The following is a 21,914-nucleotide window of genomic DNA, read 5'->3' as shown; positions in this document are numbered from 1 at the left end:
CCTGCAGGGTCTCCAGATACTTCGGTAATGGGACAATTCTCTTTTGAAACATCAAGTCCCGTACCATGTACCCCTCTGCCTTAATGCACCGGGCATTAAAACATCTCTCCGTCTTCTGCCTGCTCCAATAATGGGCTTTTTTCCAGCTTTCTCTGAGTCCTGAGAGCTGCCACATGGGCACAGGCATCTAGAGGGATGCAGCAAATGCAGGACAAAGCCTGAGTGGTAGCAGAAATGGGGACACGAGAAGAAGGGGGAGGGCAGCCTCTCAGCAGAGGTCTCCACGAGGTCCTGGTGGCCCCAGTGGTCCCAGAGAGGCCCTGATTTTGATCATTCACAGATTAAAATCTGACCATCGATAGCTCATATTTTCCCCATCGTCGCTTTGTCGCTTCCATCTCAACCCTGTGGGCAAGCAGGAGACAGAGAATGCGGCACGAGCGTCTGATTGATTGTGCAAATCCCTAGTCAGGAGAAGTTTGATTTACTGAGGCCAGAGGTACTAAAGAGCCCGGCCAAGAATTTGCACTAAACCTTTGACACACAAGACATTTCCCTTTCTCGCCAAGACAAACAAAGGAAGGAAGTGTCTGGGACATTTAAAGCGACCTAGTGGAGACAGGTAAGGGCAGATAAGGGCTGGAGGAAGAGTGGGCTGGGCAAGGGAAGTATCTAGTTTTAAAGATTTGTTTGATTCCTTAGTATTCTGCAGAGCGGGCTTGGAGGAGGCGAAGCTGCCTGGGAACTGCCTGCAATGGGAGAAACAGGCTAAACATCGCTGAAGTGCTGAGCACCCGGGTTCTCGTTGCCCGACGCTTTTTCTCTTTTTCCACACACTCTGCAGAGTTCTCCCTATCCGACGCTTGTTCTGAAGCTTGTAGGATTTTGGTGCTCCTTAGCCGACCACTGTCGGGCTCTGTAAATCTCCTGCCAAGTGATGCTGGGCTCAGGTACCTGGCTCTTGGCTGCCTTTACCATGCCAGTGGGGCCCTAGGAGTTCCCAGCTCCCTGGGCTGGTGTAAAAGGGTACTTGCCCCTTTCCAGCACCTGCTCTGATCCTCTAATAAAGCAGAGGAAATGCTCCTGGTGTCTACTGACGACGCACCAATTTTCTGCCGCACCTTGCAATAGTATTTGCCTTCCGTTAGAAAGGAGCTTTGTTGCTTTCTGGGACAAAAAGGCTGTTTTAGGGCGCGTTTGGCCTTGGTTGCTTGTAGAACAGGCTGCTGGCTCCTGCTGGAGGTGGCCACGCGGGATGGTCAGGCCCTTCCCTGCAGGGCTGCTCCCCAGATGGTCTCTCAGGACTTTGCATTTGGCCTTGCTGGCCATTTCTCCTTTGCTGCTCTTATTATTCCTCGAGGTTACACAGCAAGTTGTCCTGCCTACCCGCGTTGCACCGAGCCCTCGATGTTTCCCCATCCTCCCTCCCGCGAGCAGGTGCAGTTCCAGCAGGACGGGGCTGCCAAAACCACGAGGCGGATGGCGAGCCCTCCTGCCACAAGGCGAGGGTTAACCTTGTTTGCACGGGGTTAATTTTCAGGGTTCCAGCTTCTCCTTGAAGTTACCGGTGTGGTGAGAGCTGGCCCCCCACTCCTTGCATGCATCCCTCCATTAACACCTCGCTCTTTGACCTTAACTCTTCCTGTTCGCAATAAAAATGCCCCAGCTCCTTTTTAACCCTTTTTCTCCCCCAGGAGGCGACCGGGCAATACCGCAGAGCTCGCGGGGAGGCTGCTGGCGTTCCTCTCCATCGCGCTGCGGAGCAAAGCACAGATGGAGGATGCATTAAAGCAAGACCCAGGGGCCAGCCTCCGGCCGGGATTGCCAGCGTTTGGACAGGCTCTCTGCTGAGGCTCCTCCGCACGGCCAGTCGGAGATTATGAAAACAAGGCTGCTGCGTTCTGGGTTATTTATAAAGCAAGCTGGACAAATAAACTTTTCCTACCCAGAATGGTCAAGGTTAAGAACCCATAGTTCTCCTTTCCTATGGGGACCTTGCTTGTGACTCATTCCCGGCAGGCACTCAGGGGCTTCCAGCGCAGGAGCTGGAAGCGATGGGCCTTGCAAAGGGCTTGGCAGAGGCAGCCGAAGGCTCCCCGCAAGGAGTGAGCCCGTTCCACCCTCGTTTGTTACTATTAAGTAAAGACTTACACAGAAAAGCCATCTGTAACACATGCAAATTCTTTATTAAAAAAAAAAGGGGAAAAAAATACAGCAAATTGGCTGGAGCACCATCTTGAGGCAGTCTCTGGAAGCAGTGGGCAGAGCATCTTGTGGCATCTTCCCGTGGGCTGGGGGGGATGAAGATGGGGGTGTCCCTCTGCGAGCATCGCTTGGGTGACGCGTACATCGTCGGGGAGCAGCCGGATCCAGGCTGGAGGGCTCCTGTTGCCCCCGCTGCTGCGAGGATGCAGCATCGCCTTCTGATTCAAGGTCTTTGAGCAGCAGCTCCTAATCCTGCTCTCCCCTTCTTCAACTGCTTACCCTTGGGTGAAGTTTGTGTCCCTGGGTATTCAGCCGTGCCCTCAGCTAACCTGGCAGGTGGCCCCGCAACGAGGTTCTTCCCCAGCCGGTCCCTCCTGTATCCCCCCAAACCAGGAAAGAGTCCCTTGAACTGCCTTTTTTTCCCTTACTGTCTCCTATCTGTATATTCATACCATCTGTGACCATGGGGTAACTTCTTGCATATTTTTCCCTGCTCTTCATTATTTATTATTCCAATTGTCATTGGAGCACAGGTGGGTCTACCCAAAATTAGCAAGTGCTGCTCCCTTTCTTCTCCAGAAATATTTAGCTTCTTATTACTGGGCTTAATTTATTTATTTTTTCCTAAGACTTCCATTCAAGAACTAGTCTGCCTAAGGTTCTGCCTAAATCTTCATCTGCTTTTGACCACAACTTTATTATCCCAGTCTGTCTTTTTGATAGCACTTGGGCTGTGCAGCGTGCTGCTTCTGCTTGCTCTCGGGAAGCAGAGACCATTATATTGTCAAATTCTGCTGCCGGTGAAAGGAACCGAAGCGAAGCCTCGCGTGCTCTGCAGGGCTCGGCGAAGAGCCTGGCATCGTTTTGTTGCTTGGTGGATTTTGCCCTTTGGTTTTTGATTTTGTTGTTGTTGTTGATGATGCGTTTTTGTCTTCCTACTTTCTGTAATCTGACCATTGAGGTGGCGCATCGCAAAGACGATGTGATTTTTTCAGTGGCGCATTGCAAAGACGATGTGATTTTTTCAATGCGCCCACTGAAAAAAAAATCAGCTTTATCCACGGCTTATCCCGCTTTCCCCCACAATGTGCCACCTCCTTGTTGCCCGTTCCCGAGGGATCCTTACCAAATACTGCCCAGGCTCAGAACCCTTCAGCCTCACCGCTCACCCCGTGCTCCGAGGCCACCTCGGGCACTCTCACCCCGGCAGCAGCGGGTTAACAGCGCAGGGCGTACGGCGTTAAGGGTGATGAGTCTCGAAGCATTGTTTTTCGCTATATGTCCCTGCGTTCGCAATATTAAATACTTCCTTCCCCTTTGGCGCTGGAGGCTGCTCTGAAGGCTGGAAGCACCGTGTCTGTTTGAGCAGGGCCTCTCTATCGCCAGCATCTGCTTATCTGCAGCTCAAAGGAAATTCTGCTTGGCTGATGTGTTCCAGCTCCGGATGAAACGCCTCCCGCCTGCACACGCCGAGAGTTTCATAAGCAAGGGGCTCAGATGCCGCGAGCTGTTGTGAGACCGCTTCTCAGTAACGCGGTCTGTGAAAATAATCAGGGGTTCTCGTTTTGTGGCGTCGGCGGCCGCGAGGCCAAAGTTGCTGCCGGGATCATCTGAGCACCACCTCCGGATCCGACAGCAGCTCAGAGGGGCTGCAGGGACTCGGGGGCAGACTGTGAATACTCACATGGCCAGCAACGCCTCGAAATTGAAACATCAAATAAAATCCCACCGAGTGAGGTACAGCGCAAACACGCGATTTAGCCACTAGAAAGGCTGGGCAGGTTTAAGAGCTCGCCTGCGTCGAAAAGGGGAGCTTTATGTTTTCAAGTGTCTTTGCATCACCTAAGGCGCACAGCCTGCTCTCGATGCTGTGCTAAAAATAAAGTGCCCTGGAAGGTGCCGACAGCCTTCTCAGCACTTCGGACACTTTGAACTGAAAGAAAACAGCACGAGATGAGAAAAATCTTTGCAGGCCACCTGGGTGCTGCGTGCCAAAAGACTTTGACCAAGCACTAGGCACAGAAGCCAGCGCCCGCTGTGGTTGCACCAAGCTCTCTCCCCAAACGTGGGCTACAGAGGTGCTGCAGACAAGACGGGCACCCCACCTTTCTGCTTCATCGAAATTTGACGGATATTTAAAGTCCCTGAAGCAGCAGATGAAGGAGGAACGAGGCAGCCAGGAGATGCTGCTGTGAGCAGGTGAAAGCCCACGGAAAACCCGCTGTTGCGGTGAGACATCGCACGCAGGGATGCAGAATTAGGCCACCAGGCTTGGCCAGGGCAGAAACCACCACCTTCAGCTCCACTTGACAGGGAAGCAAGTAGGGAGCCGTCGTCTCACTGGGTGGAAATTATAGTTTATATAAAACAATTTCACCTCCGTCATGTGGTTTCCTGAAACATGCTGGGGGAAGAGTCAGAATTGGGGAGCAATAGTTTTTCTTTTTATACAAGGCACTGTATATTTTTATTCTCCCCTTCTTTTTTGGTTAGATAAAAGTTAGGACAAAAAGAGTTGCTGAATTGGTTCCAAGTTAAAGCCCAAGAAAACAAACCTGAGAGGTTCAGGGGGTCGTCCAACCCAGTTTTGCTCGCCCAAGAAATTGTGTCATGCAGCCTCATTTCTGACTTGGGCCGGGGTAAAATCCTTCTCAGCAAGGCAGAAAACAGTCCCATAAAAAACCACAGCATTTGGAGAAACTGGGATTTTTCAGGAACAATGTGGTGGAGATCTATTTACAGAAATATCCAGGTTCCATCTGTGTTTGGGAGAGCAGACACCCACGGCCAGTTTGAGCTATTTCTTCACAAATTAATACATTTAGAAGCAACATTTTTCTTTCTTCTTTCTTTTTCACTACATATTTGTTATCTTTAATTAGTTAAAGTTGCTGTCAGCTTCTTGTTTCAAGTTGTATTTTAGTTTCCTGCTTGAAAAAAACCACAGCCACCACCTCAAGTCATTTTTGAGTTTCATGGCAATGAAAATGACATTCTTTAAATTTTTTCTTTAAAATTTTCTTCTTTTCCAAACTACCTGCAGAAACCTCCAGCAGTAGAGACGAGAGAAACGTCCTCCTGCCCAAAGGATCAGTTGCGTCATTCCCAACCCCTTTCTTTAGCCTGCTCCTAAAACTCGCTTTGCTTCCAGCCTTCCAGTTTGCAAGGAGAAAACACTGAAAGATCTCCTCCGAACAGGGCTCATCGCTCAGCCTTGGATCCACTCTGGAGTGATTTTATCTGAAACGTGTTTCTTTAGCTTGCTCGTGTACCATGTGGAACAGTGTCAAAAGCCATAAAATTGTATTTTACTGCCTCTTCTTGGAGTGCAGCGCTCATAACATCATTGTAGAAGTAAATTATCTTAGCTTGGGATGGTTAGCTCTTGCCAAATTAGCGTTGCCTGTTACTCATTTGCTTTGGTCTTCTTTTTTAGGTGCTGACAAACAATGTGTTTAACTGCTTGTTCTGCTGTTTTCCCAGAGCCCAACACCACATAATTCTCTCCCGATCTTCAGCCTCCATCGTAAGACAAACCTCCTGCATTTCTCTTGTGCGTTTTCCATCCTCCCCAGGTTAGCAAAGACTTTTCTCAGCTTCCAACTGTTGTCTATATTTAATCTCGTCCAGACAACCCAGAAATATACAACGAGCGTGCTTTCTAGCTTGTTCTTTCCTTACAGTATTGTGATTTCTTCCCCCTTTATCATCCACAGCAACCATGTTGCTTAACTGATCGATTGCCCTTTGAAGTCAGGCTGAAATATTTTCACCTTCTTAACATTATCCACTCCTAGCTTCTAAAGCCTTAGATCTGCTTTTTTCTGGGTGACCCTCTCACCATACAGAAATTTCTCTGTTGCTCGCCGCAGTGAAACAGTCTCCCACCCAGGGCAGGATGCAAGGGCTGCAGAATCAGCTGGGGTTCATCTCAGAGACACCCAGAATTGGCTATCCTGAAGAGACAGAGCATGACCTGGACAGGCTGCAGGCATCCAGAGGCCCTTTTCTCTCATTCCCGTGGGATTCCTACAAGCTCAGCCACATCTGAGAACGTTTCCAACCACTGAAAAGCACCTGAGTGTTTCCCTGGGCAAGGCATCGCCTTGCCTACTCTCACCTGCAGCTGCTGCTAACTAGTCCAAGTGCACCATGTTCCGGTCACTTCTAAATTCTGCGGGAAACAGATTCTTCCTTCAATATCTATATTATTTTAATTAACACATTGTTTAAATCATCCACTAGCCATTATTCTTTCTTTCTGCACATTATGTTCAGTTGTCATCGCTACGGCTTCTCTTCTTTTCCCGTTGCTCTCTGAGAATTTGGCTCAAACCTTCATGCGTTACTGCTGCAATCTTATCAAAATCCGAACCCCGCAATTTCTCATTTCTTTTAGGTCTCGGTAGGAGGACCACGCATCTCAGGACCAGCAGTTGGCTGCTGGATTCAGGATCTGATTTTCTCTCAAATCCTGGCTTCCTCAACAACCCTGCAGACCCCACGGATCCTCTTGCACGTTTTTCCCCTGGTCTGGAGCAGGGATTCAGCCCCAGCCCTGTGCCAGAGGCAGCCACAGAAGCTCTCAGAGCGGAGGTTTCTAGTCCTGCTCGCCCAGGCAGCTCTGCTGACCCCCTGCGAACCCGAAACGTGGCCTGAACCCCCCAAACAAGGGGAGAGCACCTTGCGGCCACAGGAGCAGAGGGAGCCACGGTCCGATGAGCGAGCTGTAGACTTTGAAAAATAGTTGGTTTGGGAGAAAAAAAGCTGGAACACTGCGTCCCCTGCCCCAGGCGGTCACTGCTGTGGGAAGCTGGGACCAGATAGACGTTGAGATTTCTGCAATGCCTTCGCTGCTGAGAAGGGTAGGACTTGGCCTTATTTCTGAGCTATTGCAGCCAGCCGGCTGTCTTCCCCACGCATCCTTCTTCTCTCTCCTCATCCAACATTTGTAAAGGACCCAGGCACCCTCTCCTTGCCCCTGTTACGCTCCCAGCTGAAGCATCCTCAGTCCCACTGAATGATCCGAGTGGCTCCTGACCTTTCCCAACCCCAGAAAACAACTTCTGCTCCCCGAAGCTCACCTCCTAACCGGCATTAAAGCCCTCTGCAGAGAGCGACCCTGCTCACAGAACAAGGGGCTGAGCTGCAAAATCCCCTTTTAGCTTTTCCTGCCCTTTCTCATAGGCAGCTCTGTGTTACCTGGGCACAAAAGATGGCCCGAAGGCTACAGCCCTGCAGCCAAAAACGTTGTTAATAGCTCTCTGGACCCCAGCTATCCCGCATGCTTTGGCAGGACAGGGTTTTTGCTGCTCTCTGTTGCCAAGCTGCACGCCCTAGATCAGCCCCTGGTGCTCCGGCGTTTCCCAGCCTCGCTGCATAGCAGACGCTCGGGGCTTATCGCAGCATCAGAGCAGTTGGGAGACAGTTGAGTGTCTCTCTAAGTGCTGATAGAAGGGAAGGCTTTGCTCTTGGAGATAAGAAGCCCTCCCTGAGGAGCCAGGGGAGTTCGTTGGTATCGGAGCGTCTTCCAGCGCTTCACAGATGTACCCTTGGAGCGCGCGAGATGGCGAGGCGGTCACGTAGACAGCAGCCAGGGAGGGCTGCGTTTTTGAGGTCAGTTAACTGAATCCCTCGCTATCGTTTATTTTCTCTCCCCTCAAATTATTTTTCTCTTGTTGACACAGCCTTTGCGGTGACCTCGTTGGCTCACCGAGAAGTAAACAGACGCTTGCATCCTCGTATTTTTGGAGATAGATTAATTGAGGAAAGAGGGTAGGAAGGTATTTCAGCCCAAGATTCTGAAACACTTAACGGCTCCACTCTGCTGCTCCCTGTGCTTGAGAAACAAAGCTGCAGCAAGGGCTGGTACAAAGCAGCTCTTGTCCAAGTTGGTTGGAACAGGTGTGTCTGGAGTGAAACTCACTGCCACCTCCAGACAGAGCTCCCCGCATCACCCCAGGGCAGCAAATCCAGCCTCTGCTGGTGACATGTCATCTGCTGCTCGCGTATCAGTAAAGCCGAAGGTCTAGGACTCCTCTCTGGAGGAATTCAACTGATCTAGATTTCCCACGTCAGGGAGTTTGGGTGAGCAGAGGAATCAGGGCATGCACAGAGAGGTAAAGAGGGGAGCTCCGTGGTAAAGAGGAATGAATGCCTTCCACGAGCAGCTCCAGCTCCATCAAACGCTGCGAGCCCTACTTTTTTCTTTAAACAACCCCTAGAAACCTTCCCGTTTCCAAATACGTATCCTCTCCTCCAAATAAATGGGGGATAAAATGGAATGTTGTTAAAAACTCATCCTGCTGTGAGGTAGAGACCTAAATGCTGTCCCCCGCCCTGCGTAGCCTGGCTCAGCTCTGCGATGGAAACCCTGTGCCCTCTGCTGGTGCAAACCACTGCAGCAGCGCCTGCGTCAGGCTCAGTAACTTTGTGGTAGGTAGTTGGAGAAAATAAGCACTGCTGGAGTGTCTAAGCCCTTGTCTAGCGGAAAGCTTGCCCGTTTGGGTCTAATAAAATATATTGCATCCCTCCATAAGCCTCGCCTCGTTTACTTCCTTGCGCTCTCACGGTTATGCGCGTACTGCCACAAGTTGTGGCTCAGAGCAGGGACCCAAGAGCAACCGAAGGCTGTGCAGAATCCTCTGCACCTTCTCTAGCGTCTGGTGGCCGCAGGCTTTTGCCAGCATAGCTCTGGTCCAGGGGGGTTGTGCAATCACCAGGAAAAGCATATGAACCAAATACCTCTGTGCAGGTGCAGTGACACCAGTGGAACTCTGCTTTTGCCGGCTCCTTTCCCTGGAGAAGCCAGAACGTCCACCTGCAGAGCCACAAAGTAGTACAGCCAGGAGTAGCAGAGGCAAGAGGATCTGAAAAAGCACGGCAGAAACCAAAGCTGCCCTTTTGTTACGTGCCTTCTTACTCATAAAAGCTTCACCTGTGCTTCAATGCCAACAGGGAGATTAAATGCAATTAATAAGAGAAAGGTTTTAAATATCCGGCCAGGACTCAAGCTTTGTCAGGGAAATCCTGCTGCCGCACCTCAATGTATTTTTAGTTTTGGCCTCAGCCACTCAGCTTAAGCTCCTTGAAACTTCCTAACCCTTAAGGCACCGCGTTCAGGGGAGCGGCACGTCCAGGCTCTGCGTTTCCTCATCACGGTGCTGAGCAGCTTGGGGGTTCAGAGCCCCTTTGTTGTTTCTAAGAATCAGGCAATAAACCTGAACTTTTGTTCTTCCTTTTCCTACTCAATAAAGGACTGGGAGCCTGCTGGTCTGTCTTCTTCTAGCCAGTTCATTTGGTCTTAAAAATTATTTCCTCCTACAAACAGCTCAGGCCCTGGCTCTACCCATAGATTACTGCAGTCACAGTAACTATCAAAAAGGAAGATGAAAACCAGGGTTCAGAAGTAGAGGCTTGCCACGGGCACAGCAACAGATTGCTGCGTGCAAAGGGAGAAAGAGGCAGAAGAAACGGATCCACTCCCAAGGCAGGGAGGGGGGATAGGGTCAGGGCCTGCCCGCAGCAAGCTGGTTCAACCCCTCCCTTCCCCGAGCAGGCAGCGGGGGGACTTTAGGACTTGAAGGGCTTGTTTGCAAACTCGGGAAACGTCTGGGCCAATAAACCAGGATTTCCTTTCAATCAGCTCGGAGCATTTGATCAGCATTATTCGATGGAACAGAACTGTTTCAGGGCCAAGGACTGTTTTCGGGCGATCTCCAAAGCTACTTGCGTTTTTCATCTCTGCACCTTGTTGCAGCTCTTTTGCTTTTCCTTCCCACTGTTTATCTCTCGCAGCACCAAGCCTTGCCTGTACTTCCTGTTTGGCTGCACAGCGAGTAGTTCTCTCATTTGCTGTTATTTTTGACTTCCATCCAAGCTTTGTATGATATTAATAGCCATTTCACAGAACCATAATCATCCTCAAAACAGTCCTAATATTAGCAGAAGAAAGAGCCAAGAGCTGTTGCCCAGGCCTGAGGAACTCGTGCGCTGTATTTCTGCTCCGTGCTGCCAGGGCTGCCCACAGGCCCCAGCCCAGGGAACCCAAAAACCCGTCCAACATCCAGCTTGCCCAGTCCCAAGGGGGCAGGCAGAATTTGGGCTGTGGGAACACCGGTGCTGAGCTGGCCACCCTAGCGATGGCACACAAGAGGTGAAGGATGAGCTGCAGCTCAGGCTTGTTCCATCTGCAGAAAGAACTGGTGTAGTGACGTGGTCCTGGCCACAACAGGTGATGGAGAAGGGGCTTGGTGCAAGCCAGAGTGCACAGAAAGAACCTGTTTTTGGGAGGACTCAAGAATTAGAGCTTACCAGTGGTCCAACTGCTGCCTCAGCCTCATCAGGATCGCTTACCAGCAGGCCAGTTACAGCAGTGAAAACTATTAATAGCCAAATCACTCCCTTTCTATTAAGGGCTGCCAGTAACTGGAGAAAAAAGAAACAGTTGCCCCTTTCCCTTGATGAGAAATTCTCCCATCTTCCTTTGCATTGCTAGTGACTCACCAGCATCCTGAGCTCTTCTTAAAGGCCAATACGATGTTGATGGGGTTTTGTCTCCTCTTTGCTGGGAAGAATATGATTGTTTCTTCCTCCTCATTTTAGGGTCTACTTGAGGCTATTTTTATATATTTTCTTATACTCTCTACACTTAATTCTTTCCACACACAGCTGCAATTCCCCATTACATCCACAGTTACTACATCACATTTTACTTTTTTTTTCCCGTTACCATTAAGTTTGTCACCTACCAAAGCTGTGCAATTTAATGATCTGTTACTGATGAGTTGCTAATAGCCCTGGGGCCACCCTATCCTCAGTGCCCACAGACCGCACCTGCTAGCCCTACCTGCTCCTTAAAGGAAAAAAATCCACCAGATTTACCACAGGCACAGCCATCATACCCCACAGTTACATAAAACTACACAAATTCAATTGCTAAAACCCATTAGGTAACAGCCACCTCGTTGCCAGGCAGTTGTTTAGCTTGTTTACCTGGAACAGCAAACTACAGCAAAGTTTTGGGCAGGTCAGGGCAGCTTTAGACAAAACCAGCCTGACGAGCCCCAGCGCCAAGATCTTCACACTCTGCGGCCTTTTAATGGTGACACCACCATAAATGCTGGATTGCAGGACTGCAGAACACACCCCTCTTCCATCACCTCCGTCCTGTTGCTTCCTAAAAGCTGTAATATTAACAGCGATCTTCTCAGGCAGGAAGACTCCAGGGTGAGTTCAGATCCCGCTGCTGTGACATTTCACTCTCCTCGCCCCTTTGTTTACTCAGACCCCAGCCCCGTTTTGGGAAGGGAAGGCAGTAGCTCCAAGGCAGGTAAAGCAGGATGCTTTCTTTTTTGGTTTAAGCTGCTTTCTTTCAGTTTTGTTTCCCCTATCCTACCCAGAAGGGAAGTACTTTCTCCACTGAAGGATCAGTCAGTAAACCTCAGACTCTGCACTGCCCAGCAAGAGGCAGAGCCTGAGGCACTGCTCCCTGCCAGCGAGGGTCACAGAACCATTTCGGTGGGAAAAGACCTCAAAGATGAAGCCCAACCATTAACCTAGCACTGCCAAGCCTACCCCTAAACCACGTCCCTAAGCACCGCATCTACATGTCTTTTAAATACAAATACCTCCAGAACGGTGACTCAACCACTTCCCTGGGCAGCCTGTTCCAACGCTTCACAACCCTTTCAAGGGAAGTTTTTCTTAATATCCAGCCTAAAACTCCCCTGGCACAGCTTGAGGCCATTTCCTCTTGTCCTACTGCTCCTTCACTTGATGTTACACCCACAGCAAAGTGTGCTAAGTGCACAGCAGCCATCCTTGCGGTGGATCCCAGAAAGACGGGATCCTGCTGGGATCACGAGCAGTAGTGGCAGCTCCCAGCTGCCCCACCTCCTGCAGGGCGTCAGAGCCAGGGTGCAAACCAGGCTGGAAAAGCCTTCACCCTGCAGACCCCACACCAAAAGGGAGACAACGCAGGCCCCTGTGTTCAACCAAAAGGTATTTTGCTTCCTGTAACAACACTGGAGAAACAAAATGGTTCTTCTGCTTCCTCTGGGCCAATGAGCCTGCACCCCAGCAGCCAAAGCTGCCAGATTAGTTAGTTGTTATGGCAGTACTCAGCAGTACAAGAGTAACGTAGCACCAGAGCCTTGTGTAAGGCTACACAGGCCCTGGACAAAACTCCCCAACACAAATAAGACGCATTAGCTAGAGTACAGAACCACAGGTCACATAGAAACTTGAGATTTACTTCGCTGCACAAGTTAGGACAGTTTTCCAGAACTCAGTAAAGAAAACAAACAACCAGTTGATAAAACTTTTGTACATTCTCCCAAAGTTTTTCCATGCAGCACTACACAAGGTCACATCTGATTTCAGAAAACAGAGACTCCCAAAAACAAGGGTGCTATTAAATGACCCTCGTTCCCCTCACCAGTATGAACACCACTAGTAATTAGTTTTGAGTACCCAAGAATCCTTCAGGATTGGTATCCTTGTATCTAGAGACAGTCCTCTAGAAGATTTCCTCTAGAGAGTTTTCCCCTTGTAAACACAGTATCAGGGAGTGTTTCTTTAGGAAAAGTCACAGTCCCTGTGGCAGTTAAAGCGTCTTCTGCCTGGTGAGATAAATGCAACAACGCCACCGTCAGGATTCCAGGCTGCACCACCACAGCGCAAGCCAAGGATTACAGACTCGTGTGCTGTTTGAGAGATTGGATTCTGACACAGTTCAGTCAATGGGAGGAGGAGGGTGGGTCGCTCCTGCGTGAAGAGCAGCCTACATGCTAGGGAAAAAAATGCAACTTACAATTCTGTTTCACTTAACACAGGCAGAGGATGCTATTGGAAAGCGTCAGCGAATTCAGCAATTTCTTTTTTAATTAACACTTTGAATAGATCCTGTAGTTACTTTCTTCACCAATGCTAAAAGCAACACAGCATTAGGTAATAAAATACATTGCACAATAAAAAACCATTAAAACTCTTAGTTAAACTGAAAGATAAAAGGAAAAACATCTTATTTCACAAGCTGCCAAGGAGGGGAGTTGTGTTTGTTGTACTCGTAAGTGTTGGTGTGCAAATCGTAGGACGACATCAACTCCCAGGTCCACTTCACTTCAGCATAGGAGAGGCAAAGAAGTTGCCTTGACGCCCCAGCTGGCTTGTTGACTTGCTTTTGCTCCCAGATCTAGTTCAAGAGGAGTAGAAAAAAATGAGGTTTGGCTTTTGGCTGTAGAGGTCTACTTACTCAAATTTTACCTGCCTCTCAAAGTGTTCCTCTCCCTACTGTAAGGTGATGCTCATTAACCATTACGCAACTTGCACGGTTACTGTAGCATTAAGGGAGAGAGTAGATCAAGTAGTAAATCCAAGCTGCTCCCGGAACTCTGTCCAAAAGTCTGTTTTTACTTCTCCTTGAACACCCACACCACCTGTAGCGCACCAACATTTCCGTAAAAGCACCCAGCGGCACTTACTTGGTGGTGGTTATGCCGAAGGTAGACCGGACCTTCTGGGACAGGGAGCTAGATGATGGCGTCTTGGACAGCTGCTGTTCCGGAGTGGTGAGTGGTCCAAGCATGCTCACTATCAAAACACAGGCAATGAAGTGAGCAACATGAGGACAGCTGAGTTTTCACTGTTAGGCAAGCAACATTAGACATTGCCTAGCATCTGTCAAAGATACTAGACAAATCTGGTATTTTCTGGCACGCTTTCCTTCCCTCTTCCTGCACAAAGCATGCAGGGATGGCTAGTTCCAACAGTCTCACAAGCAGCCTTGATTGAGGATCATTATTTCCCACACAGCAGCTGCACAGCCAATAGAGCAGCACTCAGCTCTTACCTTTAACATCTGGCGTCTGTGGAGTGGAGAAGGCATTGGTGTTCTCAATTACGTGTGCTGGGTCAGTGTTTTCTTGCTTCTCCAGCATCAGCTGGCTCCAGTACTCCATGGGCAGCAGCAGAAGCCGCTCCACTACCTACAGAATTGCCCATGAGTAGGCAACGTTAGGAAGCGGTACACAGCATTAATGCACAGACAGACATCAGCTCATCTCCCTCCCGACAGAATTCTTTACGTGGGACACATTACTCACATCAGTCCTTTCTGCTGACCTACCTTGGGCTGCCGCTTACTGTCCCGCAGTAACGTCATGGCGTCAGGATCAGGCACTGCATGAGCAACTATCGTGGGGCCAAAGATTTTGGCCAAGTTGGTAACGTCCATTTTATTGTCTGGGCTCTGAGCCACCCTACATTTAAAGAAAAAATAAAAGTAGCTTACCCCCCTTCACCTTCCACACAGCCCCCCAGCCAACATGCACTTCAGCCTCTGAAAGAATGAAGACATTTTGCTCACAAGCGGTCATAAGAGACAATTAGAGAAGGACCGGTGGCAATATCCCCCCCCCTTCCAGAACTCTCAGCCCATCTGAACGTACCGCTGCAGGTGAAGCATGAGAAACGCTAGGGTTTCCCTGTTGGCCTCAGGAAGTTCACCAACTGCCTGGTACATGGCAGCAATGCTGTTGTCCTCATCCGAGATTTCTGGCGGAGGAGAAAAAGAAGTTTAGACCTGAGAAAGCAGTCTTAGATGCACGGCTGTAATATTCCCCTCACAGTAAGCTGCCTGAGGAACAAGGAAACTAGGAAGTAGCCATTCTAATAATTCCATATCCTGCCCAAGCACTAGAATTTTTCTTTTTCCAAAACTGTACAGCAGAAGAGACCTCCCCAGCAGACTGGGTATCTGCAGCAGAAGCACTGAGGTCTGCCAGCTCACACGTCAGATAAACCTGTGACCATCAAACCTTTTACAAAGTATTGAGGGTGTCATTTAGCATCTCCTTACCTGCAGCTTCCATGAAAGTCTTGTTTAACCTGAACGTGAGAAGGGGTTCTTTCAAGCTGCGTAGGAAGTCTTTCAGAAGGCTGCAGATAGCATGGATATCATCCACTTTACTGAGCAAAGGAATGGTTTTTGATTTCAGGTACTTCTCTTTCAGCTCTCTCACTGTCTTGTCACAGCCAGATACCCGGTAAATGCCTATCTGTAGGCAGAAAACCTTGCTTATAGGCAGAATATAGACCGCACATACAAAGCCTACACTCTTCTGCTCCCACTTTCCCTCCACACCTGAGCACTCTGCATAGACACTGCTGCTCCCTCACAGAGTCACCCCACTGAGCAGCGCTACACATACCGTAAACCAGAGATGTTTGGGTTAACAATTTTCTTCTCTTAACCCCACAACCTATTTCATTAGCACGGTTTCACGCCTCATTTTGTTTTTACCTCATTTAGCCCTCGCTGCTCGATCTCATTAACGCAGTGCACTATGATGGAAGGGATCATTGGAGGAGCAGAAGGGACATAGTCCATTAAGGTCCCCTAAGAGGTAGAAGAGCAGAAAAAAAATAAGGTACTCGAGTCTCCAAGACTAATCTAGAGAGATCTAGACTCAAAGACATGCATTATTTCTCCTTCATCAGCCCTGGGAAGTGCAATACTGCACCCCTCAGCACGATGCCACAGGGTTGCCTATGCAGAGCTGCCATATACACGACTTGAGACTAACAAATCACCCCCATCATCCACTGTCCTGGAACAATACTTTAGCAAGTTCATTTGTATTTCATTATGCAGCTCTGAGCAACAGGAGCTCTTCCGGAGAAGGCAGACTTGGAGCCTAAGCACATTCCACCTCCAACCTAGGATTATTTGTGTCAGCAGCTATAGTCCCCCAAGCTCACCATACACACTCACCTCTCCAATGTGGACAGGAGTGCCAGTCAAGGTGGGGATACAGGGAAGGGGACAGCGGTCCCGACACTCTGGATGAGCGACCACACGGCAGCCTCTGCACTTCAGAGAGATTTTTCCAAACCTTATTCTCTTTCCACAAGGAAAACATGCTTCCGGCTTGATAACCTAATGATTCAGAACATATAGATGTTATATAGGTATGGTTAACAGTGACTTGAGACATAGCAGCTGGTAGCCTCTTATCAATAGCTTGATACCACAATAACACACACATTTAATGAAGCGAGATGAACTTGCAAGTTCTTCCTGACCTACCGTTTTTGAAACAAATTCATGCAGCCTCACTCCCCCATTGTTTTGTGGGGTGCAAGAGCCATTACTCTCTGATTTGGATTCCAGCTGCTTATTGCCCAAGTTTGACTCACTGTTCCGAGGCTGCAAAGGACCTGGAAGACAGAAGAGGAGTGTTGGCTAGGTGGGAATCACTCCTTTGTGTAATCTTTGCTCCAAAAATGTGCATTATAAATCAGAGGCAGCTGCTTAGGTCCTGGAGGAAGGTAACTAATGTTATGGGACAGCCTCCAGCCCACTGCGTAGTTGCTTCAGGACTAGGACAACTGGAGACATGACACCTACCACTCTTCCTCTGACTTCTCCGGCTGTAAGGCACAGTCTGGATGGTAGAGATGGCTTCAATTGGGCCACCATCAGCAGGGACCGTAACAGTTGTCTTTGCTACTATGGAGTCATTTCCCTGTAACAAGAAGTATGTTGTTAGTGACAGCAATACTGGCAGGACAAGGGATTTGTTTTGGTTTGTTGGCTCTGGAAACTGGTATGCATTAAGACCAACTATTTTAAACGCACATGAACCCAGCTGGGACCACCATACCTGGTCTGCAGTGGAGCCAATTGATCGTTTTTTCTTCTGAGGACCTGGTGGGCCTTCAATGTACTGCCCAGAAGATCGCTGGAGAGATACAGTATTTTTGTCTACAAGGCACGCATACCGTCAACATCGCGTTACAGGAGTTCAGTAGAATTAGAGGAGCAGAACAATTGTCTGCACACAGCACAACAGCAGTAAGTTCTCTACAGTATCTTCTGGTTTGTAATGAAAAGTGGTAATCAGGAGGCTTCAACATGCAGCTCTCTCCAATGATTTTCCTAGCCAGCTTTATAATCCATCAATATCAATTTAGAGGGAAAAAAAGAAGCAGCAACTGATCAAATCCCAGACTCTTAACTCTACCAGTGATGATTTTAGGCTGTCCTTTCCCACACCAGTGCCTACTGCATGCTAACAGCAGACCAAAACAATCACAAGCTCCTTTACGTACAGGAAAACATTCAGCTTCCTACAGACTTTTTTCCTAATGCAGTAGCTGTTAATGATTTTAAAATGCTTTCTAGCAAACTCTAGGCCATCACAAGGTATGTGTTTAATTAACTTTCACACAAAATCCACACAGCAGGTCTGAGTTACAGTAGAAGCACACCCGTCTGAAGTTTGATTGTGACTAGCAGCTCAACATCATTATAGGTGGCTGCGAGATGACAGATGGTGACATTGTATTAGCTAGGGCTAACAGTGGCATCTATTTGAAGCCAAAGAATTGAACATACCCGCTTTTCTCTCCTTTTCAGTCTGACAGCTTTCACCATAGAGGAATCCCAGTCCTGTGGGAAATAAACAGTACTGGTTAGTTCAGTGTAAATACCACACAGCCTCTGGTCTGGGCTTTCATTAAGTTTTACCCAATGGCACACAGAAATGCAGATCAGCTCTACTAGTCTAATACTACAGTAATCTAAACACAAGGGGTCTCTGGAGACTATCCCTGAGGTTTTAATAGGGGAAGAAAACTTCAGGACTTTGAGTTACATTACCAGTGAATCATCAGTCTTGTCAAAGCTGATGTCTGACAGAATTGAGCCAGATTCATCAATTGTAGACAACCTAAAAAAAAAAACAAGAGTTAGAAGAAACATTCATTAGTTTGACCTTCTGTCAGCCACGACCCCAAAATCATCCCTCTCATCTCTCCAGAGCTTTATTTCAAATTGGACTGTAAAGTAAAACTCCTTTGATACTGACGCAGCGTGTCACAGACATACATGCAGCTAGATCAATATTTGCCACTGATGTGCTCAGACAAAACACTATTTTGCCTACCTTTTGTTGCCTGAACCTCCCATAGAAACTTGTGGCCTGTTAAGAAAGGCAAGGGCAGACTTCTGTTCTTCACTTAGCTGAATACTCCCCGATGCATCACACATGAGCAGCTCTCGAATCAGTTGTATTTGCCTCTCCTGGAAAGAGAGATAATATCTGAAGCTGCCACAGGATAAACTGTGTTTAATTACTGTAGGAACCAGTCTCAGGTATTTGAGATACCACACAGACAGGCTCTCAGGACTTGTGACAATACACTGCTACGAGCTGCAAAGCATGTGCTCTGCCAGGTAACTCTGAACGGCAGCCACTCGCCTTTTTCCAAACCTAAGCAGAAGGCTGCTACAAGGAGCTAAGCCAGTTTGTTGGTGGCGGGGTTTGGCTTTTTTGCCTCTCCAGGCAACAAGTTATCATGAGTGCCAGTCCTTATTTTCCATAGATCGATGCAGTTTAACCACCTCCTCTTCACATTAACTGGAGCTAACTGGTAATAAAGGAAATACTCACCAGCTTCTCACAGTCCATTTCAGCTTTTTGCCTGCGTCTGATCTCCACATCCACTTGATTGCGAGCATGTTTCAACTTCACACTCAAAGCACTACGTTCAGCTTCGTTTTTCATCAGAAGATCTTTGTACCTGCCAAGCTCATGCTCTGTTTTCTGCAGTCTTCTCCGATATTCCTCAAAGTTCTTTGCTAACTGAATAAATTCTGGAGAGAAGGCAAATACATCTTTAACTACTCAGGCAAACAGAGGAGATGCAGCAACCCTCCTTTCACTGAGGGTAGGTTTCTATTAATATAGCTTGCTCTTAACTGAAGAGAGTTGCAAAGCTGGCCTTTCAGCAAACCCAGCTACACTCTAGATGCTCACAAGTTCTCACAGCTTTTCTGCTCGATACTGACACACAGGATTTGGTCTGAAAAGACCCTGAATGAGACCCTGCACAGACCAAGTCAGCTTACTGTCAGTCTGTGACTTCATATTCCTCAAGAACGGAGGAAAAAGAAAAAAAATCAAATCTGAGTGCCTGTAGCAGTCTTATTACTCACTGCCTCATCAACAGATTCTTCAGTAACAGCTAATAATGTTTGCTGTAAGTTTATAAACAAACAAGCACGACATCCCACTTAGGCTGCCCACTGAAACAAAACTTACCATACTCATTTCCTTCACTTAAAATTTCAGCCTGGCGCACGAGTTGGTCAAACATACGCAGTAAATTCAGCGCGGCGGCCTCCATCTTCCTGCCAAGAAACCAGAACTAAATAAACAGCCCAGCCCTTTCTTCCCACCTCCACATGGAAAACGCGTTACCAGTCCAAAGAAAAGAGAATTTGCTTCAGGATTTTTTTTAAGGCAAGTTTTAGAAGCTGCACAAACAAAAACACATTAAGAGATATGTTTCATGGAGCTACATGCATCTAAACACTTTCCTAGGAAGTACAGATCCTCATTCCTCCACATTTTAAGGATAGCACACCATACGTAGAAGCAGCATGGCTCCTCACCTGACTGCCTCGAATAACCTCCAGTACACTACAGAGGTTCAGAACCCGAGGCAAAGCGAGGGATCCCAAACTCTTTTCCTTCTGAAAGGCTGCAGAGCACAGCCTGCGCCCAGGCTGTGAGTAACTCAGCACTATATAGGCCACTAAAAATCTGTAAGTTTTCAGAGCTCCTACGATAAAAATAGAAGCAACGTTCTGGGGAATTTTAATACCGTTTTAAATTTAGCTGCATTTTAAGTTACAGCTCCTGCTGCAAATAGCTTTTAAAAATGCAGACAGTCAGCACATTTTCCTCAATCAGTAGCAACAATGGCATAAACAGAAGCAACGAAGGGGAAAGTCTCCAGCTCAGCACAACAGAAATCACTTCTCCGATGCACGAGGTTGCTGGAGCCCACAGGGCAACCCCAATTAAAAAATGAGCAGCAGGAGCAGGTGCAGGCACTGCTGGGAGAGGTACCAGGATGGGGGACAACACACCAGAATGTTCTGGAGACCACCAGGGAAAGCTCCAAAGGGCTTTATTCAGTTACAGACTCTACAGACACACACACACACGTATATAGAGAGGGTCTTTTATGGAACCTACAGACACATATATTTATATGGGGGCATGTGTGGACCATACAGATACAGAAATATGGGGGCTTTCAATCTTACACGGACCACAGGGTGTGGAAAGGCTTTCTGCTTAAAAAGCCTTCCTTGTAGCCTGCCTTATTCGTCGCCAAAGGCACTTCGACGGCTTTGTACCATAGCTTACAGCACCAGAACCCCCGGTGGGGGGCGGGGGAAGATAATAAGGTAAAATTAAATCAAATTTTTAAAAAATCTCTCGGGTAAACGGGCACCAGGCCACGACAGGCGGCTCCCCTGGGTGGTGGAGGGCTGAGGCGCCGGCTCGCCCCAAAGAGGGGCCGAGGCCCGGTGCCCAAGCCCCCCCGGTTCTCCTCAGCCGCCCCCCGCCCCACTCACCTCAGCCGCCGGCCCGGCGCGGAGCGACCTCCGGCTCCAACCGCCCAGCCTAACCGCCCCGCGATTCGGTTTGAATCCCTGCCGCCAGCCAATCCCGAGGCGCGCTCCGCCTTCCCGGCCTCTCATTGGCTCTGCTCGCCGCGCGTTTGAAGACAAGCCGGCGCCATGTCTGTTAAGGGCAAGGTTTCTCCTCCCCACGCAGCGCGGCCAGTGTGGGCCGCGGTCGCCTGCTGAAGGCGAAGCGGCGCCATCTTTACTGCTGGTAGCTGTTTCCAGCCGCGTTGCTTAGCAACGGAGCAGGCGGGCGATGCCGGCAGGGCCTAAACTCCCCAAACCGGGGGCTGCTTCTACTGCAGCCGTTGGCACCAGCGGGCTGTTTTGGGCAGAAAAAGCTGCTGTTTTGGGGTGTTTGGGGAAAAAAAAGCCTCAGGCTGAGGCCCGGTTGTGACTTTAAGCTATGCCAATGGCAAAGGCTGGGGGAATCTGAGAGCCCCCCATGCACTGGTTTTGCAGAGTGACATAAGACACTCAGCGTGACCCAGAGAACTGGTATTTGACTGGAAGGCTGTTTATTCAATGCTGTCCCTTGAGAAAAATGATGCCTCGGCTGATTTTTCTCTTTGAAATGTTGATCTGAGTAACAGCCAGCCACCTGTCCCATGTGCAAAAAAAGCAAAGCCCCACTTCATGCCGCATACGACTCCTCCAGTCGCAGACATTTAATATGCAAACAGATAAAACACAAGCCAAAACCCAACAATTACAAGAAGCGAAATCGCATAATCATAAAATATCAATGCACTTTAATCTTTTAAATCTGAAACAAAACTGCAGGTAATTGAAGAATGGATATTAGCAATTAGAAAGCGGAAATAAATGCTTAAAATTGCTAAGTGGAAAAGTGAGTTCGTAAAGCAGATTGCTCTCAAACATCCAGCTGCTTTGTCAGGACTGTTTTATTTAGGTTATATAGTCTGCTTTAACTTAATTAATAATAATTAATTCATAATAGTTTACAAAAAGCCTCAAGGTTCCCTGAAGAGTACAGAGTAATGAGGCTTCCTTACAGAAGATGGTCAAAATTATCTACATTTTACAGGGGAACTGTGGCCTGGAAAAGAAATTCTTCATCCCCTGAGTCAATGGCAAAGCAGAAGGAAGACACTGACCTTGATATTTGACCTCTTGGTATGCAAAATCATCCAAAATCCCAATTTGACCCAGTCTGGAAGGCAAGTCAAAGGTTGGTAGTTAGATCTGGCCCTGCTGAAAG

The 21,914-nt window shown here is 48.4% G+C and overlaps 1 protein-coding gene and 1 long non-coding RNA gene across 6 annotated transcripts; one reads left to right on the top strand and one right to left on the bottom strand.

Annotated features, from left to right (window-relative positions):
* Positions 1–633: 633 nt before the first annotated feature.
* Positions 634–12,591, top strand: LOC310887910. Of its 3 annotated transcripts, none has more exons than XR_014575790.1 (3): positions 634–4,404; positions 5,689–5,780; positions 6,605–12,591. It is a non-coding gene; the product is annotated as an uncharacterized lncRNA (long non-coding RNA). The 3 variants fall into 3 exon arrangements; XR_014575791.1 differs by having other exon boundaries at positions 5,642–5,780; XR_014575792.1 differs by having other exon boundaries at positions 634–4,434.
* Positions 12,438–20,792, bottom strand: RACGAP1 (Rac GTPase activating protein 1). Of its 3 annotated transcripts, none has more exons than XM_083814090.1 (17): positions 20,642–20,792; positions 19,314–19,402; positions 18,663–18,865; positions 18,156–18,292; positions 17,870–17,939; positions 17,606–17,659; positions 16,872–16,949; positions 16,616–16,733; positions 16,295–16,425; positions 15,980–16,144; positions 15,509–15,604; positions 15,065–15,263; positions 14,655–14,760; positions 14,333–14,465; positions 14,057–14,192; positions 13,689–13,797; positions 12,438–13,399 (listed from the first exon to the last, which is right to left on the bottom strand). In XM_083814090.1, the coding sequence occupies exons 2-17, from the start codon at positions 19,396–19,398 to the stop codon at positions 13,324–13,326; spliced, it is 1,896 nt and encodes a 631-aa protein (XP_083670216.1). In that variant the 5' UTR covers positions 19,399–19,402; positions 20,642–20,792; the 3' UTR covers positions 12,438–13,323. The 3 variants fall into 3 exon arrangements, with proteins under 3 accessions (XP_083670216.1, XP_083670214.1, XP_083670215.1); XM_083814088.1 differs by having other exon boundaries at positions 19,314–19,398; positions 20,642–20,683; XM_083814089.1 differs by lacking the exon at positions 16,872–16,949 and having other exon boundaries at positions 19,314–19,398; positions 20,642–20,684.
* Between the last annotated feature and the right edge of the window lie 1,122 nt (positions 20,793–21,914).

The sequence above is a fragment of the Anser anser genome (genome assembly GCF_964211835.1).
Source record: "Anser anser genome assembly, chromosome: 30".
In the NCBI taxonomy this organism is placed as follows: Eukaryota; Metazoa; Chordata; class Aves; order Anseriformes; family Anatidae; genus Anser; species Anser anser.
This window is presented reverse-complemented; position numbering and strand designations above follow the sequence as displayed.

Coding starts and splice junctions, on each gene's coding strand:
- RACGAP1 (XM_083814090.1), bottom strand. CDS start 19,398: ATGGAGGCCGCCGCGCTGAATTTACTGCGTATGTTTGACCAACTCGTG. Junction 17,660..17,869: donor ACAAGACTGATGATTCACTG/GTAATGTAACTC, acceptor TATTTCCCACAG/GACTGGGATTCCTCTATGGT. Junction 14,193..14,332: donor ACAGTAAGCGGCAGCCCAAG/GTAGGTCAGCAG, acceptor GCAATTCTGTAG/GTAGTGGAGCGGCTTCTGCT.